The sequence below is a fragment of the Macaca mulatta genome, chromosome 12 (assembly GCF_049350105.2).
Source record: "Macaca mulatta isolate MMU2019108-1 chromosome 12, T2T-MMU8v2.0, whole genome shotgun sequence".
Lineage (NCBI taxonomy): Eukaryota > Metazoa > Chordata > Mammalia > Primates > Cercopithecidae > Macaca > Macaca mulatta.
In genome coordinates this window covers 106,569,314-106,589,951 of record NC_133417.1, presented here as the reverse complement: position 1 = coordinate 106,589,951, position 20,638 = coordinate 106,569,314, and the positions used below count along the sequence as shown (strand labels likewise).

Genomic DNA, 20,638 nt, shown 5'->3' with positions numbered 1-20,638 from the left:
ATACTTGGGAAACTGCATAAAATTGTAGAAACTGAATAAGATATAATCTAGCTAAATCAACATAGGATTTAAATCAGACTTCTGAGAATTGGTTCTGTTTCTTTGTAAGTACAGTATTTGGATCTTGTTGAACTTTGATCCACTCTTGAAAAGCAAAACTCGATTTACAGAATTTTTGTTTCTATTTTTCTACCAGAAGTTATAATGACTATGGGGTTTAAATAGAATTGGTTGATGGAAAACATAATTCCTGATCATTCAGTGTTATAATCAGGATAGTAATTTTTTATAGGGACTAAGAATTTCCAATAATCCTCAAAGTTGTCAGTACTTGTATCAGTCAGCTTGTAACTGGGAAAACACAACTCCAGATCTTTCAGGTAGAAGGAATACAGGGAGTTGGTTTTGTGGGTGATGGAATCAAGGCTAAGAAGCAGAAAGGGATGTTGAAGCAACCCAGGAATTAGCAAGAGTGGGAAGTGCTACCACCACTTGGATGGAAAGGACAGCAGGGGGCACTGGTGCTACCAGAGTCTTGAAGCTAGAGACAAAGACGATACCGCCACTGCCAGGGACACTCGAAGCAGAAGGGGAGTGGGGCAAAGGGTGAGATATACTATGTTTCTCCTCTCTCGTCCTGCTCTCTGATCTTCTACTATTGCCTCCCTGGAAACCAGAGATTGCGGGTACATGGGAAACGTAGATCCTAGTGAAGCAGAACAGGGAAAGGGTGGAGAAATGAACTTGAGAGCTAATAGGCAACTGGCCAACAGTACTTATGAGGGAAACCATTGATCTGGCTTGCAGTAAAGGACGAAATATTTACTAGATAGAAATCTCAAATCTCTTTGCCACATTAAATTTTTAATGGCAATATTGTGACAAGCAAAGAATTTAAAACTTCTTACCATGGAAATCTCTTACATTTTCAAAAGTCTTTTTTTTTTTATTCAAATACTTTAATTCAAGAAAGAATTCAATAAATATTAAACATCTACAATACGCCAGACAGTTTTACTAAACAGCAATATACCAGTGAATAAGACAATATTCTCAGGAAGTCCACAGTCCTTTGGGAACATAAACACAGAAGTAATTAGAGTTGTGTCAGTGCTTTTTGGGGAAGGTACTATAGAAGCTCATAGGAGGGCATTTTAGCTAAAGTGACTGCTAGCTTGGGTCCTTTGAAAAGCAGACACCAAGATGAAATTAGACGTGTGGTAGTCATGGCCCCTACCAATGTGTCCATGTCCTAATCCCAGGAACCTGTGAATGTTACCTTATGTGAGGAGAGATTTTTGCAACTGTGATTAAACCAATGGTGTTGAGATGGGGGGAATTATCCCAAATTATCTGGGTGGGCACAATATAATCACAAAAGGCAGAGAAGGAGATGGGACCACAGAAGCAGAAGTTGGAGCAGTGCTGTGCCCTGAGGGAAGGAAGTAGGAAGCCTCTAGAATCTGGGAAGGCAACAGAATCTCCCCTAGAGACCCTGGAAGGAGTGTAGCGCTACCAATCCATTTTAAACTTCTGACCTCCAGAACTGTCAGATAATAAATGTGCATTATTTTAAGCCACTGGGTTTGTGGTAATTTGTCACAGCCGTGATAGGAAATGAATACCACCTGCAACAGATGTTTTGAGGGGAAAAGTCTGGGAGGGAAAAGTAGGGAGGCAGTAGAAGATGGCTGGGAGAGCTATCCATGATGTAAGTCTGACCAAAGTGGAAGAGAGGGAGGAAGATAAGAAGGCAGAATAGGAAATGGCTTAGACTGCAGTGTCATTCTAAATAAGTTTCAGTTGGGCTGATGGGGAGTGCTCCAGCCGAAGCCATTAATCACAAAAGGCCTTTGTCTCCCAGGAATGGGCTTGACTTGCAATCCCTGCTGCCAGCGGTAGGGATAGGATGAGGCAGGTATGGTGGGTAGGATAATGTTCCCCAAAAGATGCCTACATCCTAAGGCCCAGAACCTGTTAATATGTTAGGTTATGTGGCTAAAGGGAACTACGATTGCAGACAGAATTAAGGTTGCTTATCAGCTGACTGTAGACAGGGAAGCTATCCCAGATTATCTCGCTATGCCCAGTATAATCACAGGGGTCTTTAAAAAGTAGAAGATGGAATCAAAGGGAGAACCAGAGAAATGGCAGAATGAGGATTCGGCCCCAAATTGCTGACTTTGAAGATGGTCAAACAGGGCCATGAGCCAAGGAATGTGAATAGTTTCTAAAAACTGAAAAGGCCAAGGAAACAGATTCCCCTCTGGAGCCTCCAGAAGGAACGGACCCCGGCCAAACCTTGATTTGAGCTCAGTAGGACTGATTTCAAACTTCTGTACCAGAACTTCAAAATAATAGTTGTGTTGCTTAAGCCACTAAGTTTGTGGCAATTTGTTACAGCAGCCATTGGAAATACAGCAAGCAAGGAGCCTAAGGTACAAAATTTAAGAAAGCACTCACAGGGTGAAGTCATCACTCATGGTGATACCCATGGTGATAGTTGATTTTGTGTGTCAACTGTACTGGGGCACAGGTGCCCAGATACTTGGTCAAACATTATTCTGAATGCCTGTAGTCCCAGCACTTTGGGAGTCCAAGGTCAAGAGTTCTAGACCAGCCTGGCCAACATGGTGAAACCCCATCTCTACTAAAAAAAACAAAAATGAGCTCGGCATGGTGGCGGGAGCCTGTAATCCCAGCTACTTGGGAGGCTGATGCAGGAGACTCACTTGAACCCGGGAGGTGGAAGTTACAGTGAGCTGAAATCATGCCACTGCACTCCAGCCTGGGTGACAGAGCAAAACTCCATCTCAAAAAAATAAACAAAAAATAACATAATTCTGAGTGTCTCTGTGAGGATATGTATTAGGGTTCTCCAGAGGGGCAGAACTAATGAATATAGGAAATGGAGTTTACTAGGGAGAACTGGCTCACACTATCACAAGGGGAAGTCCTGCAGTCGGCCATCTGCAAGCTGAGGAAGAAAGAAGCCAGCAGTTGCTCCGTCCAAGTCCAAAAGCCTCAAAAGCAGCAAAGCCAACAGTGCAGCCCTCAGTCTGTGGCTGAAGGCCCAGAAGTCCCCAGGAGGCCCGTGTGCAACTCCCAGAGTCCGAAGGCCAAAGAACCTAGTCTGATGTCTAAGGGCAGGAGGAGTGGAAGGAAGTATCCAGCACAGAAGAAAGATGAAATCCTCAAGGCTCAGCAAGCAAGGTTATCCCTCTTCTGGCCGCCATCTTCTAGCTGTTTAGCAGCTGACTGCATGCTGCCCACCCACATTGACGGTGGGGGTCTTTCTCTCCCAGTCCACTGACCCAAATGTCACTCTCCTCTGGCAAAACCCTCATAGACACACCCAGAAACAATACTTTACCACAAGGGTCCCCAAACCCCTCTATGGACCCATACGAGTCAGTGGCCTGTTAGGAACCCAGCGTCACAGCAGATGAGCAGCAGGGTGGGTGAGCATTACCGCCTGAGCTCCGCCTCCTGCCAGATCAGCGGCCACATTAAATTCTCATAGGAGCACCAACCCTATTGTGAACTGCACACACGAGCAATCTAGGTTGTGCCGCTCCTTATGATAATCTAATGCCTGATCTGAGATGGAACAGTTTCATCCTGAAACTATCCCCCACCCCATGGAGAAACTGTACACCACAAAACTGGTGCCAAAAAGTTGGGACCACTGCGTTATCAGCTATCTAGACATCCTTCAATCCAATCAAGTTGACACTTAATATTAACCGTCACAGGGTGTTTCTGGATCAGACTAACATTTAAATTGGTCGACTAAGTAAAGCAGATTGCATTCTCTAATATTAGTGGACCTCATCCAATCAATTGAAGACCTGAATAGAAGAGAAAGGCTAAACTTCCCCCAAGTAAAAGAGAATTCCTCCTGCCTGAATGCATTTGAACTGCGACATTGGCTTTTTCCTGCCTTTGGACTCGTACTGAAACACTTACCCTTCCTGGGTCTTGAGTCTGACAGCCTTTGGACGAGAACTACACCATCAGCTCTTCTGGACGTCCAGCTTGCTAACTCACCTGGCAGAGCTTTGGACTTGTCAGCCTCCACAATCGCATGAACCAATTCCTTATAATAAATCCATTTATATATGTATATATATAAAATGTAGATATATATGCACATTCATTCTATTGGCTACTTCTCTGGAGTACCCTAATACACCCCATGGTAGGAGATCTGAGAAGCACCATTTCATGCCCTTTATGGTCCAATTTTTAAACTACACACATTTAGGAGAACCTCCACACAGATTTGAAAGAACCTCTAAGGTCTCTGGGCCTCTCTTACGGAAGGGAAATTTAGGAGGAGGAGGTTAGTAGGATGAACTATAGCCCTTACCACTAGAGTTGCTCTTAGGGCCTCAGTGGTCTTCATCTTCTCCCTTTTCCACTGTCCATTTTAAATTCTTTCACTTTGGTGGTTCTTGGTGGCTTAACAGATGGAGTAACCCAAACCTTCATTCTTGAGCGGGTCCAGTCAATAAACATGAAGAAAATTGTGCATGAAATGGCCTATAGATTTGTATATTATTTGTCTTTTTAATTTTTTAGTCCTGAAGTAATCATTTTAAAATAACTTTTAATGTAATATAAATAAGATTGTATAAATTAAGAAAATCAACTGAAGTAGGTCCCAGTTTACCACACCTCCAAACTATGTATTCTTTTTGAATACATAGTTTGAGACATGGCAGAGTCTCTTTTCTAATTAGGAAATTAGGAAATATTAATTAAGACCTCTATGTCCTCATGTTGTACCTCCTACAGGAGCAATATGTCCTCATGTTGTACCTCCTACAGGAGCAATAACCATACAAAAGGCCAGAATGCCTTCTGCCTCCATTTAATCGAATACTCAGTTGATTATAGATTATGTAAATGAATTTGCTTGAGAAAGGGCTTTTCTTGGCAAAACAAATCAGAATCTGTATTTTAGCTCTGTCAAACCACGCAAGGAAAATAAATAAAAGCATAAACTCAATTCAGTAAATCTTTATTGAGCTCCCACGGGGTGCATGAATTTAGGATCTATAATTTACATAAGTAGGAAAGTGTTACTTTAGCCCCCTTTTTTTTAAAAAAAAGCAAATTACAATTTCTGTATATATTTCAAGTGAATCATTTAATGTCAGTGAGGTTCAGTTAGAGTTTACCATAAGTATTAACAGAAGAAAAAGGGAAAGCACAAACATTTTCCCTCTACCAGAAAAGGGTCTGATGTAAGATAAACCAGCCCGTTGGTTTAACAATAGCTCATTAAAAAGGCCAGAGAATCTGGGAGAAGATGTACTTGGAAGCACTGTCCTCTGAGGGCCCATTCCCAAGGGACAGCAAAATACTGAAAAAAATTAACTGGCTCAAAAATTATATTGAGAGAGGAAAAGAGTTAGTCACAGCTTAGAAAAAAATTCCAGAATAAATGACACTCGCTAGATTAGTAATTCTGATGTTTCCTTGGAGTTGTCATAGTACTCTGTGGGAACCAGAGGGACTACAAACTGATGCTCCTTTGAACAGAGTGGTTTTAAATAATAGATTCTCCAGTGCACCAACTGTATTTTCAAGTATAATTCTAGTATTTGTACCTAGCAATACAGAAGAAAAAGCAGCAAGGAGAAAGTGTCAAGTATATAGGACATAAAATGATTTGGCAGCCCTAGAATTCCCAGTATGAGTCTTTTTCATCAGGAAAATCACATTCTGGCTCAGTCCAAGGTAACACTGGAGGCAATGATATTGATGGCTTGTTATAAGCAGGAGGCAACAGTGAAAGTATTGAATCATGGCTTTCTTCTTTCATCTGTTAAAGAAACTCAAAATAAGGCTGTTGATATATCATTTCAATACATCAGTTTTGTTAGCAATAAATAACTTTTAAAGAATTTATGTTAAATGTGTTTAAAATTGTTTTCAGGTATTCCCCCTAAAACTGCCTTTGATTCTAGTCATCTGAAAACAGGAAGAAGAGCCAAATAAACTGACTTCTTATCAGAATTACTTTGCCCTTTCATCATTTCTAGCCAACAGAGAAAATGTCTCTAAATTAATCAAAATATACACCAAGCATCAATAACATGTAATGATAGTCCATTTTGTTTTTACTCATTTTGTTTTGAAGAATGAAAGTATTTTAGAAAGTCTGTAATTGAACTACCAAAAGTTTTCTTGTTTTTAACTTTATTTTGTAACAGAGTTATTAGTAAGAACCTTGGTAACCAAAGTATCTCATCAAGCCAACAAAATAAAGTGACTTTTTAATAGTAATTAAAAACATCGAGACAACGGATGATAGATCAGCTCACCTGTTTGAAGAAAACATGGGACAATAAACTGCTTGCTGATGGCCTGAAATTTTTAAGAAAGTTATAAAAAAAAAGACCTTTATATTAGAATGTAGATTTCAGGTGTATAAATATGTTAGAAATTAGGTTTAGAGCTATAAAACCCAATAAGAAAAAAATTAAAAAGAATATATATCAGAAGCCCAATTCTTAGCTACAACCTTGACTAAAGGGAATAATTGTAGAGGTATCCTTCAATTAATCTATACTCAACATCTACTGGACACAGTATTTACTGACAGTAACTTAGTAGGGTAGCAGCAATTTACATTTTTATACTGCTTACAGTCAACATAAATGTGCTAATTAATGTCTAGAAAGAGTAACTGATTTTTACTCTGATTTTTCTTGTAAAAATCAGTTAGAAAATGGTACAGCTGAGACTGAGCCCAACTCTTCTGATTTTTTTTTTTCTTTTGAGATGGAGTCTTACTCTGTCACCTAGGTTACAGTACAGTGGCATGATCTCGGCTCACTGCAACCTCTGCTTACTGGGTTCAAGCGATTCTCCTCCCTCAGACTCCCGAGTAGCTGGGACTACAGGTGCATGCCACTACACCCAGCTAATTTTTGTGTTTTTAGTAGAGACGGGGTTTCACCATGTTGGCCAGACTGGTCTTGAACTCCTGACCTCAGGCGATCCACCCGCCTCAGCCTCCCAAAGCGCTGGGATTATAGGCGTGAGCCACCGCACCCAGCCTCTTCTGATTTTGAATCCAGTATTCTCATTTCCTTGTTCCTACTAGTTGTTCTTAGCACTGACATTTTCTAGATTAGACAATATTTTGATCAAAACATTGATAAAAGATTTGTATTCTCCTGGAAGGGCAATGTTACAAGCTTCTATAAAATGTAAAACATGTACATTTTGCAGTATTTAGAAGAGATCAATATTACCTTTTCTCAGGATCTTGTTGCAAACAGAGCTGTACCAAGCTAAAGAAGGCAGGAGAGAAGGTTTTTGAGGATGGTGTGTGTAATCGGTCACTATTTACTGTGTGAGTTCCACTGGAGACAAGCACGCTTTCTCCAATCCCAGAGTCTACACCTGACCGGGAGTTTTTCATTCTGGATTCTGATTGAGGGAAAATACTGATATCCAATGGGCTGTAAGGAGGACCTTTCAGTTTCTGTAACAGCATCTAAAAGAAACAGAACTTTCCTTCAACACTTTCCAGGCAAAATATTAAAACAGTAACAATAAAGCTCCTAAGAGTCTATAGCAAATGTATTTAACAGAAATTATCTAGAATGTAAGCAATCTTATGAAAGGGAAGTAGTTCAGGGATTTTAGCAGCACTTACCTGAGTTCTATGCATGTCCTGGAAAGGCACCTGCCCACTGGCTAATTCACATGCTGTAATCCCAACACTGTAAATATCTGACTTCACATTATACCCATGTAAATCCTGTAGGACACAATTAATTTGAAGTCTTTTAGTGCAAATAAGTTAACCAAAAGTTATACATGTGTGCTTTTTTGATAAAGAATGGTGAACAATAATGGAAAAGAAACCCATAAGTGACAAATCAAGACACACTTAATATATGGTATTTAATTTCCTAACATAATTTTGACAAGAAAGAGAAATAAAGTCTTGCAGAAGGCCATTCACCAATCCACATATAAAGTCACAACTGTACTTCAGTCAAACTCAGAAGACACTTGAGACACAGAAAACCCAATGCAACGGCCACACCTGACCTGTCTCAGTAGTTCTGGACTCAGCCACGGCTGCACTGATGTGCTGAACTGTGGGAAATCATACACAGCCGTATGCCTCTGTCCATGCTTAACCAAACTATGCAGATGGGACAGGCCAGAGAGGGTCACTAGGCCATCACCAGAAATGAGGATATGGCTGGCTTTAATACTCCTAGAACAAAGAGAAACAATCCTAAGTAATAGGAAACTGGCCAATGAAGAAAGAATAAAAATCTGGTAGGAACAAATCCATATATTCTCTTGGAAATTAAATACCCTTTATAAAACAGCAGTATAAACTGCAAAACAGTACTGCAAAACTGCTGTTTACACAGGAAATATTCAGGGAATAAGAATTCTTTCTCAACTACTTACTACAGCACCAACACAAGTAAAGATATATAATTGAAAGCTACATGTTAAGAACTGATGGCCGGGCGCGGTGGCTCACACCTCTAATCCCAACACTTTGGAAGGCTGAGGCAGGCAGATCATGAGGTCAGGAGATCGAGGCCATCCTGGATAACATGGTGAAACCCCATTTCTAATAAAAATACAAAAAATTAGCCAGGCATGGTGGCGGGCGCCTGTAGTCCCAGCTACTTGGGAGGCTGAGGCAGGAGAATGGCGTGAACCCAGGAGGTAGAGCTTGCAATGAGCCAAGATTGCGCCACTGCACTCCAGCCTGGGGGACAGAGCGAGACCCTGTCCATCTCAAAAAAAAAAAAAAAGAACTGATAATATTTTTTCAAACAAGGAATGGAATCAAATAATTAATTTCACTTTTTTTTTTTTGAGACAGAGTCTCACTCTGTGGCCCAGGCTGGAGTGCAGTGGCATGACCTCAGCTCACTGCAACCTTCACCTCCTGGGTTCAAGTGATTCTCCTGCCTCAGCCTCCTGAGTAGCTGGGACTGCAGGTGTGTGCCACCACACCTGGCTACTTTTTTTTTTTTTTTTTGTATTTTGAGTAGAGACAAGGTTTCACCATCTTGGCCAGGCTAGTCTCAAACTCCTGACCTCAAGTGATCTGCCCGCCTCGGCCTCCCAAAGTCCTGGGATTACAGGCATAAGCCACCATGCCTGGCCAATTTCACTATTTTTGAATGCTGTTGCAAAACACCTAAGAAGTGTTACCTAAAAAAAAAAATCAAACAATATTTGAAATATAAGGTTTTAAAGCTAAATGTAATACTATCCAGTAAAAGTCTCTCTCATACATCATTTATAAAAAGATATATTATACATTTCCTTTAATTGTCAGATAAATTATAAGAGCCTTGTTTTTCGATCCCAAACACTGAATTTGGAAACTTAACAGAGGAGGATGGCCAATCATCTGGTGACATATAATGAAACCCCAGTTAACCAGAATATAGTGTGTTGGAAATCCTTGGTTAACTAGAATTTTGCTGAAAAAACAATAGTAAGACTAGAAGCTTTAAGGAGATTGAAACAATAGGAAAGCAAGCTTATTTAAAGGTAACTTAATTAAAAAGTAAGATAAAGTTGCAGTATATCTTAGAACAGCACTTTTTAACATTCAGTCAATCACTTTTGCATATACACTTTGGTAACAAGAGAAGTGATATTTAGGATGATAACCTCAAGGTACTGCAAAATAAGAAATCGAAGAAAAGTTTAATTCCAATTTATGCATAATATAAGATGGAAAGCAGATAATGGAGCTCTTCATTTGCTTAAACAAAAACAGAATGAAAAACACCCAGCTAACTAGGATCCCATTTCCTACAGCTCATCTCCTAAACATCCTCATTAGATTGAGACTGTGAGCTCCATGAGGGCAGGCACTCCAGCCCAGCACCAAGAACTGCTTGGCACAGAGGATGTGGTCTGAACATGTTTGGTGAAGGGACATAAAATGTAAGCAATCCATTGCACCTAATGGTCCCTTCCTCCCTCAATTTTCACTTACAAGTTTCCTATCCCTCTTTTCTAACATTCAACTGCTCCTTCCTAAAACCTCCTTCAGAGAGTTCTTCCAGTAAAATTATTTCATTTAGTAAAATACAAATAAGTAAATACCTGTGAATATAGCCATTTTGGTGCAGATAGTTCAACCCTCTCACTGCTCCAAAGAGAATGTTTCTTATTAAAGTTTCACTCATTCCCTCAGGAAAATAGGTCCTCAAGAGTTGACTTGCTGAACCTGAAAGAAACCCCTAAAATCCTTATATGAACATTGAAAGTGATTTTGCTTCCAGCTGTGTTTTAATGTTCTCTTCAACCATAAACACAAACATATCTGTTACTTTTTGGAGTCTAACCCAACCAACACTTTCCCACACAAACATGATTTTCTTTCAAGAATCTTTAAACAATTTTTTCTAATGACACTCTAGAGATTAGGAAAGAGAATTAATGATTTGTCAATATTATTGAATAAAAATACATTCTGTGTATGTGTGTGTATATATATATATATATATTCTTAAATCCAGAAGCAATTCACAAAAGCTGTGCTAAAAATCAAAGTTCCAGAATCCATTCACTATTTATTCAACACAATTATGGAACACAACTTTGTGCTAAGTACTATGTGAGCACCTGGGGACACCACAAATAAAAATATATAAATGATCCTGGCCCTCAAGAAGCAGTGAGGGAGATGGGCACACACAAAGATGTTTCTAATACAGTGAAATAGTTTACAATGCAGTGTAACAGGGACAGGGATGGGGTGCAGAGGTGGAAAAACAACTTCTTCCTGCAGAATAACAGTAGGTCTCCATTAAAAGAGGGGTAGGAAGCTGAAGGGAAGAGACAGCCTGTGCAAAGGCATGGAATTCTTGGAAAAGCAGTGGTGGTTCACTGATCATCATACCAATTCTTACCTTTTTCTGCAAACTAAAATTCAACATGCACCAGATATAGAAATATACCATGAAATCTAAAATCAGTCATTAGACTTATAAATTAAATGTGGCAAATCATAAATCTAAAATCCCAACTCATCTATATAATTATAACATCTAGGCTAAATTATTTAAAACCAGCATTCTTACCATAGGCCATAAATGGAGAAATAACCCAAAGCCAGCTGCCAACAGTGAAAACTGTCCAATAAGTTGTAATATTGGGATGCCGGAAAAAGTGGGAGAGAATCACGGCTTTCTAGGATAAACACACAAGAGACAAGACATTTAAAAATAACCCTTTTTTCCTTATGATGAAAATGGCAGTCGTGGCAGCTAATACTCAAGGGCGCTCATTAGTGAAAGCACTGTTCTTAGTGCTTTTATCTATTTAAATCTCACAACCACTCCACGAAGTATGTGATATTATGATTCCCATTTTTCAGAAGACAGCACTTAAAAATAAGTTAGAAAACCTGTCCAAAAGCATGCAATTAATAAAAAGAAGTGGAAGTAGAATGTGAACTTAGTTTCCCTCTAGGGTCATACTCTTAACTGTACTATGTTCTTATTATAAAAACATTTTAAAATACCTAAAAAATCCCTCTATCGCCACCTCACAGAGACCCACTGTTAACATTTCATACGGTTTCTCCTAGTCTTTTTTTGTTTGTGTAATATACATGTGCACATATAAATATTTTAAGAATTGGAACAATATCCAAATAAAATCCTTTCCCCCTTTATATCAAAAATGATTAGTGACAATAAAAATGGTATTATAAGATACCTGAAATGCAATTCTGTCAAAATTTGTCATTTGGAAATTAATTTTGCTTATCTGGATGAAAAGGAAACTGTTTTTTATTTCTTCCATTGCCCTATGTGACTATTTAGGATGGGACTAACTAGGGGTATTGTAAAACTCCAGACCTGCATTTTGAATATGATATTCATTTGAAGGAGCAGCAGTTACCAAAGTTGGAATACATGTGTTCTTTCATATAATGAATCTGGCTTCCACATATTCTTTCCAATTCTGTAACTGCATGTTAATTAGAAGAAATCTATATTTCCCTAACAGAAGAATTATTAGTTTGGGGGAGAAAATTCTTATAGATGTAATCTCCTCAAATAAACATTATATTAAATACAATCACCCCTTAATATCCATGGAGCATTGGTTCCAGGACTGCATCCCCTGACCGCCTCCCACACACCACCCCATGAATGTACCAAAATCTAAGAATGCTCAAGTCCCTTGTATAAAATGGCATAATATTCACATATAAGCTATGCACATCCTCCTATATACTTTAAATCATTTCTAGGTTACTTATAATGTCTAATACAATGTAAATGCTATGTAAATAGTTATGCTGTGTTTTATTTGTACTATTTTTTATTGTATTATTTATTTTAAAATATATGTTTTCTATTCACAATTGGTTGAATCTGCAGATGTGGAACCAGTGGATACAGAGGGCCAACTGTGTATCATTTTCTTCATATTGTTACCTGTAAAGCTTTCAGGCGTTCTTCATTGCAGTTTTCCAGATTTGTAATTTTTATAGTTACCAGTGTTCCCGTGGGAGTATGCCGTGCAAGATGGACAGAAGTCAAGTTGTCAAATCCTCTTCCTATAATCAGGCATAAAAGTCATGTTAGCAACCAAAGAAGAAAAAAAATTGACAATTTAGACTTCATCAAAATTGAAAAGTCTTGCTCTTCAAAAAGTACTGTTAAGAAAATGAAAAGGCACACTACTCATTCAAAGTATTAATAATACTTATCAAGCAATCCAATTAAAAAACAGGCAGAGGATTAAACAGGCAATCCACAAAATAAGATATAAGAACAGCCAGTAAGCATATGAAAAGATGCTCAAGATAGAGAAATGCAAATTAAAACAGTGACACACCATTACATATCTATTATAATGACTAAAATTGTGACTTGATAAACCAATTACGATATACTCACACAATGGACTGCTACTCAGCAATCCCCTGTCCCCACTCCTAGTCCCTGGCAACCACCAATCTGATTTTTGTCACATAAATGGCGTCAAAAAGAACACAGTAGTCAGCTTCTTTTGTGTTTAGCTTCTTTCGCTTGGCATATGCTTCTGAGACTCATCCACGTTGTTGTATGTATCAGCAATTAATTTCTATTGCTGAGCAATAAACAATTGTATGGCTATACCACAATTTATTTATCCATTTATAATACTGATGGTTATTTAGGTTGTTTTCAGTTTTCGGTGACTATAAAGCTGCCAAAAACATTCCTATACCTATAATGTATAGGTAGACATATGTTTTCATTTATCTTTGGCAAATATCTACGAGTGAGATTGCTGGGTCATGTGGTAAATGTATGCTTAACATTATAAGAAGTTGCCAAACTGTTTTCAAAAGTGGCTGAATCATTTCACATTCCCACAAACAATGTATAAGAACTGTCACTGCCTGACATACTCACCAGCATTTGGTATCGTCAGCTTTTTAAATGTAAAACACCTAGAGTGGCACTTGCTAGCAGCCACCTAATAAACGTTAGTTAACTCCCTCTCTCCATGGTCACCAAATTTTGTCAGTTTTATTTTTGAAATGAAGTTAATCTCAAATTCATCTCCTCTCCTCAGTGTCAGCGTCACTGACTTAGTCTGAGCCCCATCCTGTCGCCCTGGATGTATGCAGTGACTCCCTCATATGCCCTACATTCTCAGCCAGGGCACACACCAGAATTACTGAGGGAACTACTGTAAAATGCCTCTGCCTTGACCCCACACCCCAGAAACCTTGGTCCAGTAGCTCTATGATGGAATATAGGTGTTGTAATTTTTAAAAAGACACAGGTAATGAAGATGACACTTCTGGTTGTGCACTGCTGATCTACTACATCTTCCTGACTGTTGCCTGAGCTGTTTTAAATTTGGCATTTTATCAATGGCAGGTCCTGCAGCAGCTGAGAGCTTAGATCCTACAGTCAGAAAGATCTGGTTTCAAATCACTAACTGTATGACTATCTCAGGGCCTCAGTGTCCTCATCTGCGAAATGGGAGTGGCAAAGGGTTAAAGGAAAAAAATACATACTAAATGTTCAGCATCATGCCTGTTAGATGGTATTATTGTCATCACGATTCCACAATGTCTCTCTAGCAGAAGGACAGTAAATTCCAAATCTCCACCTTAAATCATCTGAGTAATAAGGAGGGTAGGTTGTGGACGCCATTCTAAATCCAACCACATGAAGTCCTTCACAACGCGTTCCAAACCTGCCTTTCCAGATTCATCTCCTACCACTGCCTACTCTCCCCTTGTCCCCACTTGTAGTCACAGAGGAACTATATGGTATTCTCCCCTAACCATCCTTCCTCAGTCATTTACTGAGGTAAACATGTTTTCATCTTTTTAGAATTGGCACCATCTGAAACTCCTTTCTAATTTTGGGGCATTTGCCACTATGTGTTATTTCAAAAAGGTTAGATCCTTACTCTCCCTTAGTCTCCTTGACCTTGGTATGTGACCTATGCTTGGCCAACTGGAGCATGGAGTGAAGGACAAAGCAGCAGCAGTCGTCAGAGCTTCCTGCAGTGGGCCAGCGTCTGGTGGCGGGCAGTACATTCACTAGGCTGCTCCTATTCCACAGTCCTGGTTCTTGTCATGCAGCTTCTCTTGGCTTCTTCCAAACCTATTTCTCTAGCCAATAATTCTGTGAGTTAGCAGCATTGTTCAAATATTCCTTTTTCACTTAAGTTAGCCAGGATTGTTTATGTTGTCTATAACAAAACCTATGACTAGAATATCTAGCAAACTCTTCCTCATTCAAGATCCAGCCCCTTTTTGCCATTTCTCTTAACTCCCAGAGGTGGTTCGTTGTATGCTCCATCTTCTCCATTCCCATAACACTTAGGACATACCTCTACTAAAGTACTATATTGTGTCTTCATCTTCCTAGAGATGATGTCAATTCCAAGTGTTCTCCTATGCTTTGTTCCCCTATTTGTTTAACAGATGTTTCTGAATATTCAGAGCAAATGTTTCACATATGTAAAGCTATAAACAATAACCCATCCTATTCCACACTTAACTGAAAAAGCTTTCTATTATAAATGGGATTTTAGATAAATTTTTAAACTAAGAAGCAATTTAGTTAACGGACTGTGACTGAAAAGATTTATCTGACTTGATTTTACTTCATACCCAGTAAAAATTATACCCATAAAATAGATGCTTCCCCCAATAAACACACAAATAATAAGTATTTAGTGTCATCCTCATGTAAATGTACTTCAATGGAAAAGTAAACGTTCTAGACAGTAATCCTGAAAAAATCTGAGTCATTATTTTAAGATAGACATAAATTAATTGAATCCACTTGACTGACACAATTAGCATCTAGTTTTATGCTGGAGGTAACAACAGAAAAAACTTGTCTACAAAATAATATTTTTGTCATCAATTTAATTTCTAACACTGAAGGGTCAATTAGAAATTCAGAATTATTACCTATTTCTACTTGGAGCTCGTAGTGAGAAACGTTGGTGGAACATACTACTTCGCTTGCTCTAGTGGATGGAGGTGACCAGGAAAGGGTTGGCTCATCAACCTGCATTTGTTTTTAAAGATAAAAACAAAATAGATGAAATTCTTGGTCCCCCTGCCCCAATATAAAACACTGGTGTTATATTTTCAAACACAGAGGTGCTCATTAGGAAGGTACTGCAAGGTGGCTTAAGAGACTATTTTAAGATCTAAAAGGAATTTACCAGTTGCTCATTGATGTTAGTTAGAAAGCCATTAGCCTATGGAGAGGGCAGGAAAAGGAGATTTACAGATAGCAAGGAATACTTTCCAGTGTAATTTCCAGTAAAATGTTTAGGAGTTACGAAGAATGTTAATTCTTCAGGATAGCTGACAAATGTACCAAGCGAAGAGCTGCAGAGACCTGTGAGGGATATTCTATGCTTGTGCTCTTGCTTCAAGCTAGAGCCATATTTTGCACAAGGTACATGCTCTGCTAGTGAAGATGTTAACAGTCAAGGAAGAGTTTCCAGACTGCAGCCTATTAAAATTGCTGATGAAGTTTTTAGCAAGATGAATCAGACGGGAGGTCAGAAAGAAAAATCAAAGGAGACAGACCTCCTAAGTGTATGACCAAGTACTGATAGGAGGTCTCATGGTGTGCTTTGGAGTGAGAGTCAGGTTTGCACCTGAATACAGTGACAGTGAAATAACATGAAGGTATGAAAAAGAAGACGCCTAAACTACTGGCTTCATATGATAGCCATGAGGGTCTCCCAATGGACGTAAGTACTCCAACTTAGGAGCCTCTACAGACAGGTGGCAGGGGAAGGAAAAAAGGGGAAAAATAACATTACTATGTGCTAGGAATTGTGTTAACTCCTTTTCACATTCTTAGTTAGCTCTTTTTAATCAAGAGACAGACATGGAGTTTGAAACAGTCACAGGATTAAATGTTCCCTAAACTTTAAGAGAGCAGGAAAAAAGGAATTACAAACCCATGGCTAAAGATGAATAAGGGTGACTATTGTTCAAGAGGAATGAAAGAATGTAAAAAGAAATTCTACTATACGATTGGAAAAATCCTGATGAGAAAACAAATCAAAATAAAGCAATTTAGTTTCTCTTTTTTTCTGCCTCTTTACAATCTGATGGAAGCAATTCAGTTTCTTTAAAACAGGTAGTCTCCAGATAAACTCAGATTTAAAGACCACATAAAAGAGACAGAAAGAAAATATAACAGTTTTAAAATTTTTTAAGTGATATCAACCTGTAAGCCTGTCAGGAAGGCTAAAGACATAATGAACTAAGGCTCATAGTTCATAGGCTTGGAAAAAACAGCATAATGTTATGGGGTGATGGATTAAAATCAGAACTAATCAGCGTCTATTTTGCTTCCATCTATTCCATTAGGGAATTAGTCTTATTTAAACTAGAAGGGACACTTGTAAATAATACTTGTAAATAAACTTGTAAGTAAGTATTCAAAGCTCTAAAAAGGTTGTTTTAAATAGGTTCAAACCTCCAGGCCCAGGGCAATTACACTTAGGATATGAAGTTTGCAACTATGGTAGAACTCAGATGAAAAACCAGAATAGAAGTAGCAAACAATGACCCAATTTTCAAAAAGGGAGAAAACTACAAAGGGGCAAGCTTGATGCTGCTGCCCAGTAAAGTCAGAGATCAAATTATTCGATAGGTGAACTATGGGCACTTTAAAAAGCCACATGGTAATCCCAAGAAGACAACTCGGATTTACTAAGAGCAAATCTTCCCAAACTAACCCCACTTCTCTTTTTCACTTGATGACCAGTTAGATGATAGAAAGCAAAAATTATGGCAAAGTCCTTGACTTTGCTCTGTTAAACTTTTTAATGACTTCCTGAAAATGAAACAGGCTGGCTTGAAAAAAGAAAAAGTATGGATCATGCATTGCTGGGCATAGCTAATTACCGGAAAAAAAAAAAAAAAAAAGGCAGGACTCACAATCATCCTGCAACTAGAAGAATGGGCCCAGTTCAATAAAATTTTACAAGGATAAATGCAAAACCTTGCACTTAAGTTAAAAAACAAACAAACAAAAAACAATAGCCTAAATACAAAATTGAGGATACCAGGTTTATGACTTGGAGGTTTCAGTCAATAGCATGACAGAGAAGGTTAAATAAAAGCATAATATGGAGCTACATTTACAGAAGCAAAATTGAGCAGACTGGAAGAGACAAGAGTTTCACTGTGTTCTGAAATGATTAGATAGTATCTGGAGCACTATGGATAATTGAGACACCACAGTTTAAGAGGGAATTATAAAGTGGTGACTGTAAAATGGTGATGCCTGGAGAAGGCCAACCAAGTCGGTGAAGGTTCCAGCAACAATGGAGGAGTTGAAAATATTTAATCTGGAAAAGAAAATATTAAGAATATATATAGTTGCCATTTGCAAGTGACCAAAAGACTAATATAGAAGGGTAAACAATTGCTCAGCGAGAAGAGCTGAGATCAACAGATAGAAGCTCCAGGAAGTAGATTTCAGTTCCGCATAAGAAACGTGGAGTAACCGGTGCCATCCAAGTGTAGTTCAGGCATCAAGCTGCCTCCTTCCATTATCCTCTCTCCATTGATATATTTGGAGGTTGGATGACCACCATTGACAGTAGTTGAGCTACACGGAGGTACAAGAACTGGAAGTGAAGAGGGAATGGTCAGCAATTGGAAGGCTAGAAAAAGAAAAGTTTTGATGCCCACAAATGTCTGCTTGCAGTGAAAGGAAGTACTGTGATATGAATTTCAAGTACTTTGACAGCTGTCATTAGTTCTCCATTATACATTAAACTGCCTCTAATGATTTGGTTTCCCATGTAACTTTTCTATAAGAGTGGATTGATGATACAATGTAAGGGCACCATTTCCTCTGGCACTGGGAGACTGGGTTTATAATGAGCTTGATTAATGTGGATCTGATACTGAAATATGGATCCACTCTAGGTTTGCTGACTAAATCCAGTTTCTGATCCAAGAGGCTGAGGAACATCATGGTTAAATAATCAAGCCAATGAATAGCACTCTGAAGTGTTTTCAGAGAGATCCTGCCAGACTTTTACTTGTGGTGAAACATACCTTTCTGTATGTTTCTATTTTTCTGTGATGACTATTTTTCTACAATGGAGCTCTTTTTATTTACATTTCTACAATGAACTCTCAGAGATATTGTAGAGAACACTCCCTACATAAGTTGAAAATTAGACTAGATGGCCTCTCATGAATCACTGTAATGCTAAAATTGCATTATTTTAAAAAGCAGCATCTCAGGTCAAACACCACAGCCTTTCATTTGCAAAGGTTAACTATAGGAAATGAATTTTCCTACAGATAGAGGGGTTTCCAAAGTTACAGGAGACACAAATCACTTGGAAAACCAGATTGTTCCCCAAACATGATATTTTAACATAAAATTTAATCCTATCTACAAAGTCCAGGCCAATGGAGAACAAGCTGTCCAAAGAAAAGACAACAGATGGTGTTTTACAGCATGACTCAGAGACTGCACAGGGAAGTTTTTCTAGTCATCAGGCACCAGTTTCCAGCTGGTGTCAACTTACATTATACAACTTTTCCAATTCATGTTTCCACGAGAGACTTCAGATTATGCTTCTGCTTCTCTCACTGAAGATTTTAGTCTAACTCTACTAACAGAGAGGGATGTGACATTTCAATCCTTAAATTATAGAAAGGCTCCAACCTGGAGGTTTAAAGGATTCAGGTGGCAGCTGTGAACATTTGCTTAGTTCTAGGCCTCTCTCGGTAACAGCATGGAGACAAGAATCACTTTACTTTCTGCCTCACCCAAAGGGATTTACTTGAATTAAAACTCAGACTGTGAGGGAGGTGGAGAAAGATGGCTGAATAGAACCCTCTAGCAATCTTCCCCCACCCTTCAGGAACACCAAATTGAACAACTATCCAAACAAGAAGGCACCTTCGTAAGAATAAAAAATCAGGTGAGCTATCACAGTACCTGGTTTTAACTTCCTATCACTGAAAGAGGCACTGAACAGGGTAGGAAAGACAGTGTTGAATAGCTGATGCCTCCCCTCCCTCATCCCCTGGGGAGGGAGAGTGCAGTGATTGTGGGACTTTGCACTGGAACTCAGTGTTGCCAGTCACAGCAGAAAGCAACACAGTAAAGAATTCAGCCACCGCCCAAGGAGGGAGTATTTAGATCAGCCTTAGCCAGAGGGGAATCACCCATCCCAGCAGTTGGAACCTGAATTCCAGCAAGCCTTGTCTGCCACCACAGGCTGAAAGCCTCTGGGGTCCTAAACAAATCTGAAAGGTAGTCTAGGCCACAAGGACTGCAATTCCAGGGCAATTCCTGGTGCTGTGCTGGGCTTGGAGCCAGTGGACTTGGGGGGCCCATGACCTAGTGAGACACCAGCCAGGGCAGCCAAGGGAGTGCTTCTGTCACTCCTCTTCTAACCCCAGGCCGTGCAGCTTGTAGCTCCAGGAGATTCCTTCCTTTCCCTTGAGGAGGGGAGAGGAAAGGGGGCTTGGTCTTGAATAAAAAGGACTTTGTCTTATAACTTGGATTCCAGCTCAGCCACAGTAGAATAGGGTACCAGATTCCTGAGGCCCCCATTCCAAGCCCTAGCTCCTGGACAACATTTCTAGACACACCCTGGGCCAGAAGGGAAACTGACCTAGTTCTGGCAGGATCCATCACCTGCTGACTAGGACCTTGCGCCTTGAATAACCATCAACACTACCCAGGCAGTACTTGCTATGGGCCTTGGGTGAAACTCAGGGCCATGCTGGCTTCAGGTGTGAACTAGCACATTCTCAACTGTGGTGGCCACAGGTAGAGGCTCCTTCTGCTTGAGTAAATAGAGGGGAGAGTAAAGGGGGCTTGGTCTTGCAGCTTGGGTACCAGCTCAGCCACAGTAGGCTAGAGCACTAAGCAGACTCCTGGGGTCCCTGATTCCAGGCCTTGGCTCCTGGATAGCACTTCTGGACTGGCCCTGGGCTAAACGGTAGCCCACCGGCCCTGAAGGGAGAAACCCAGGCCTGGCAATATTCACCACAAGCTGACAGAAGAGCCCTCGGGCCTTGAGTAAACACTGGCAATAGCCAGGCAGGACTCTGCTATGGGCCGGGGAC

General features: G+C 39.5%; 1 protein-coding gene across 1 annotated transcript in view; it reads right to left on the bottom strand.

Annotated features, from left to right (window-relative positions):
• Window positions 1-5,169: 5,169 nt before the first annotated feature.
• The window catches only part of STRADB (STE20 related adaptor beta), a 29,211-nt gene continuing 13,742 nt past the window's right edge, over window positions 5,170-20,638 (bottom strand). Inside the window, 9 exon segments of the mRNA NM_001265921.1 lie at window positions 5,170-5,833; window positions 6,336-6,378; window positions 7,272-7,516; window positions 7,679-7,783; window positions 8,080-8,251; window positions 10,126-10,249; window positions 11,106-11,214; window positions 12,474-12,595; window positions 15,470-15,569. Coding sequence (NP_001252850.1) covers window positions 5,690-5,833; window positions 6,336-6,378; window positions 7,272-7,516; window positions 7,679-7,783; window positions 8,080-8,251; window positions 10,126-10,249; window positions 11,106-11,214; window positions 12,474-12,595; window positions 15,470-15,569 — 1,164 coding nt within the window. The 3' untranslated portion in view covers window positions 5,170-5,689.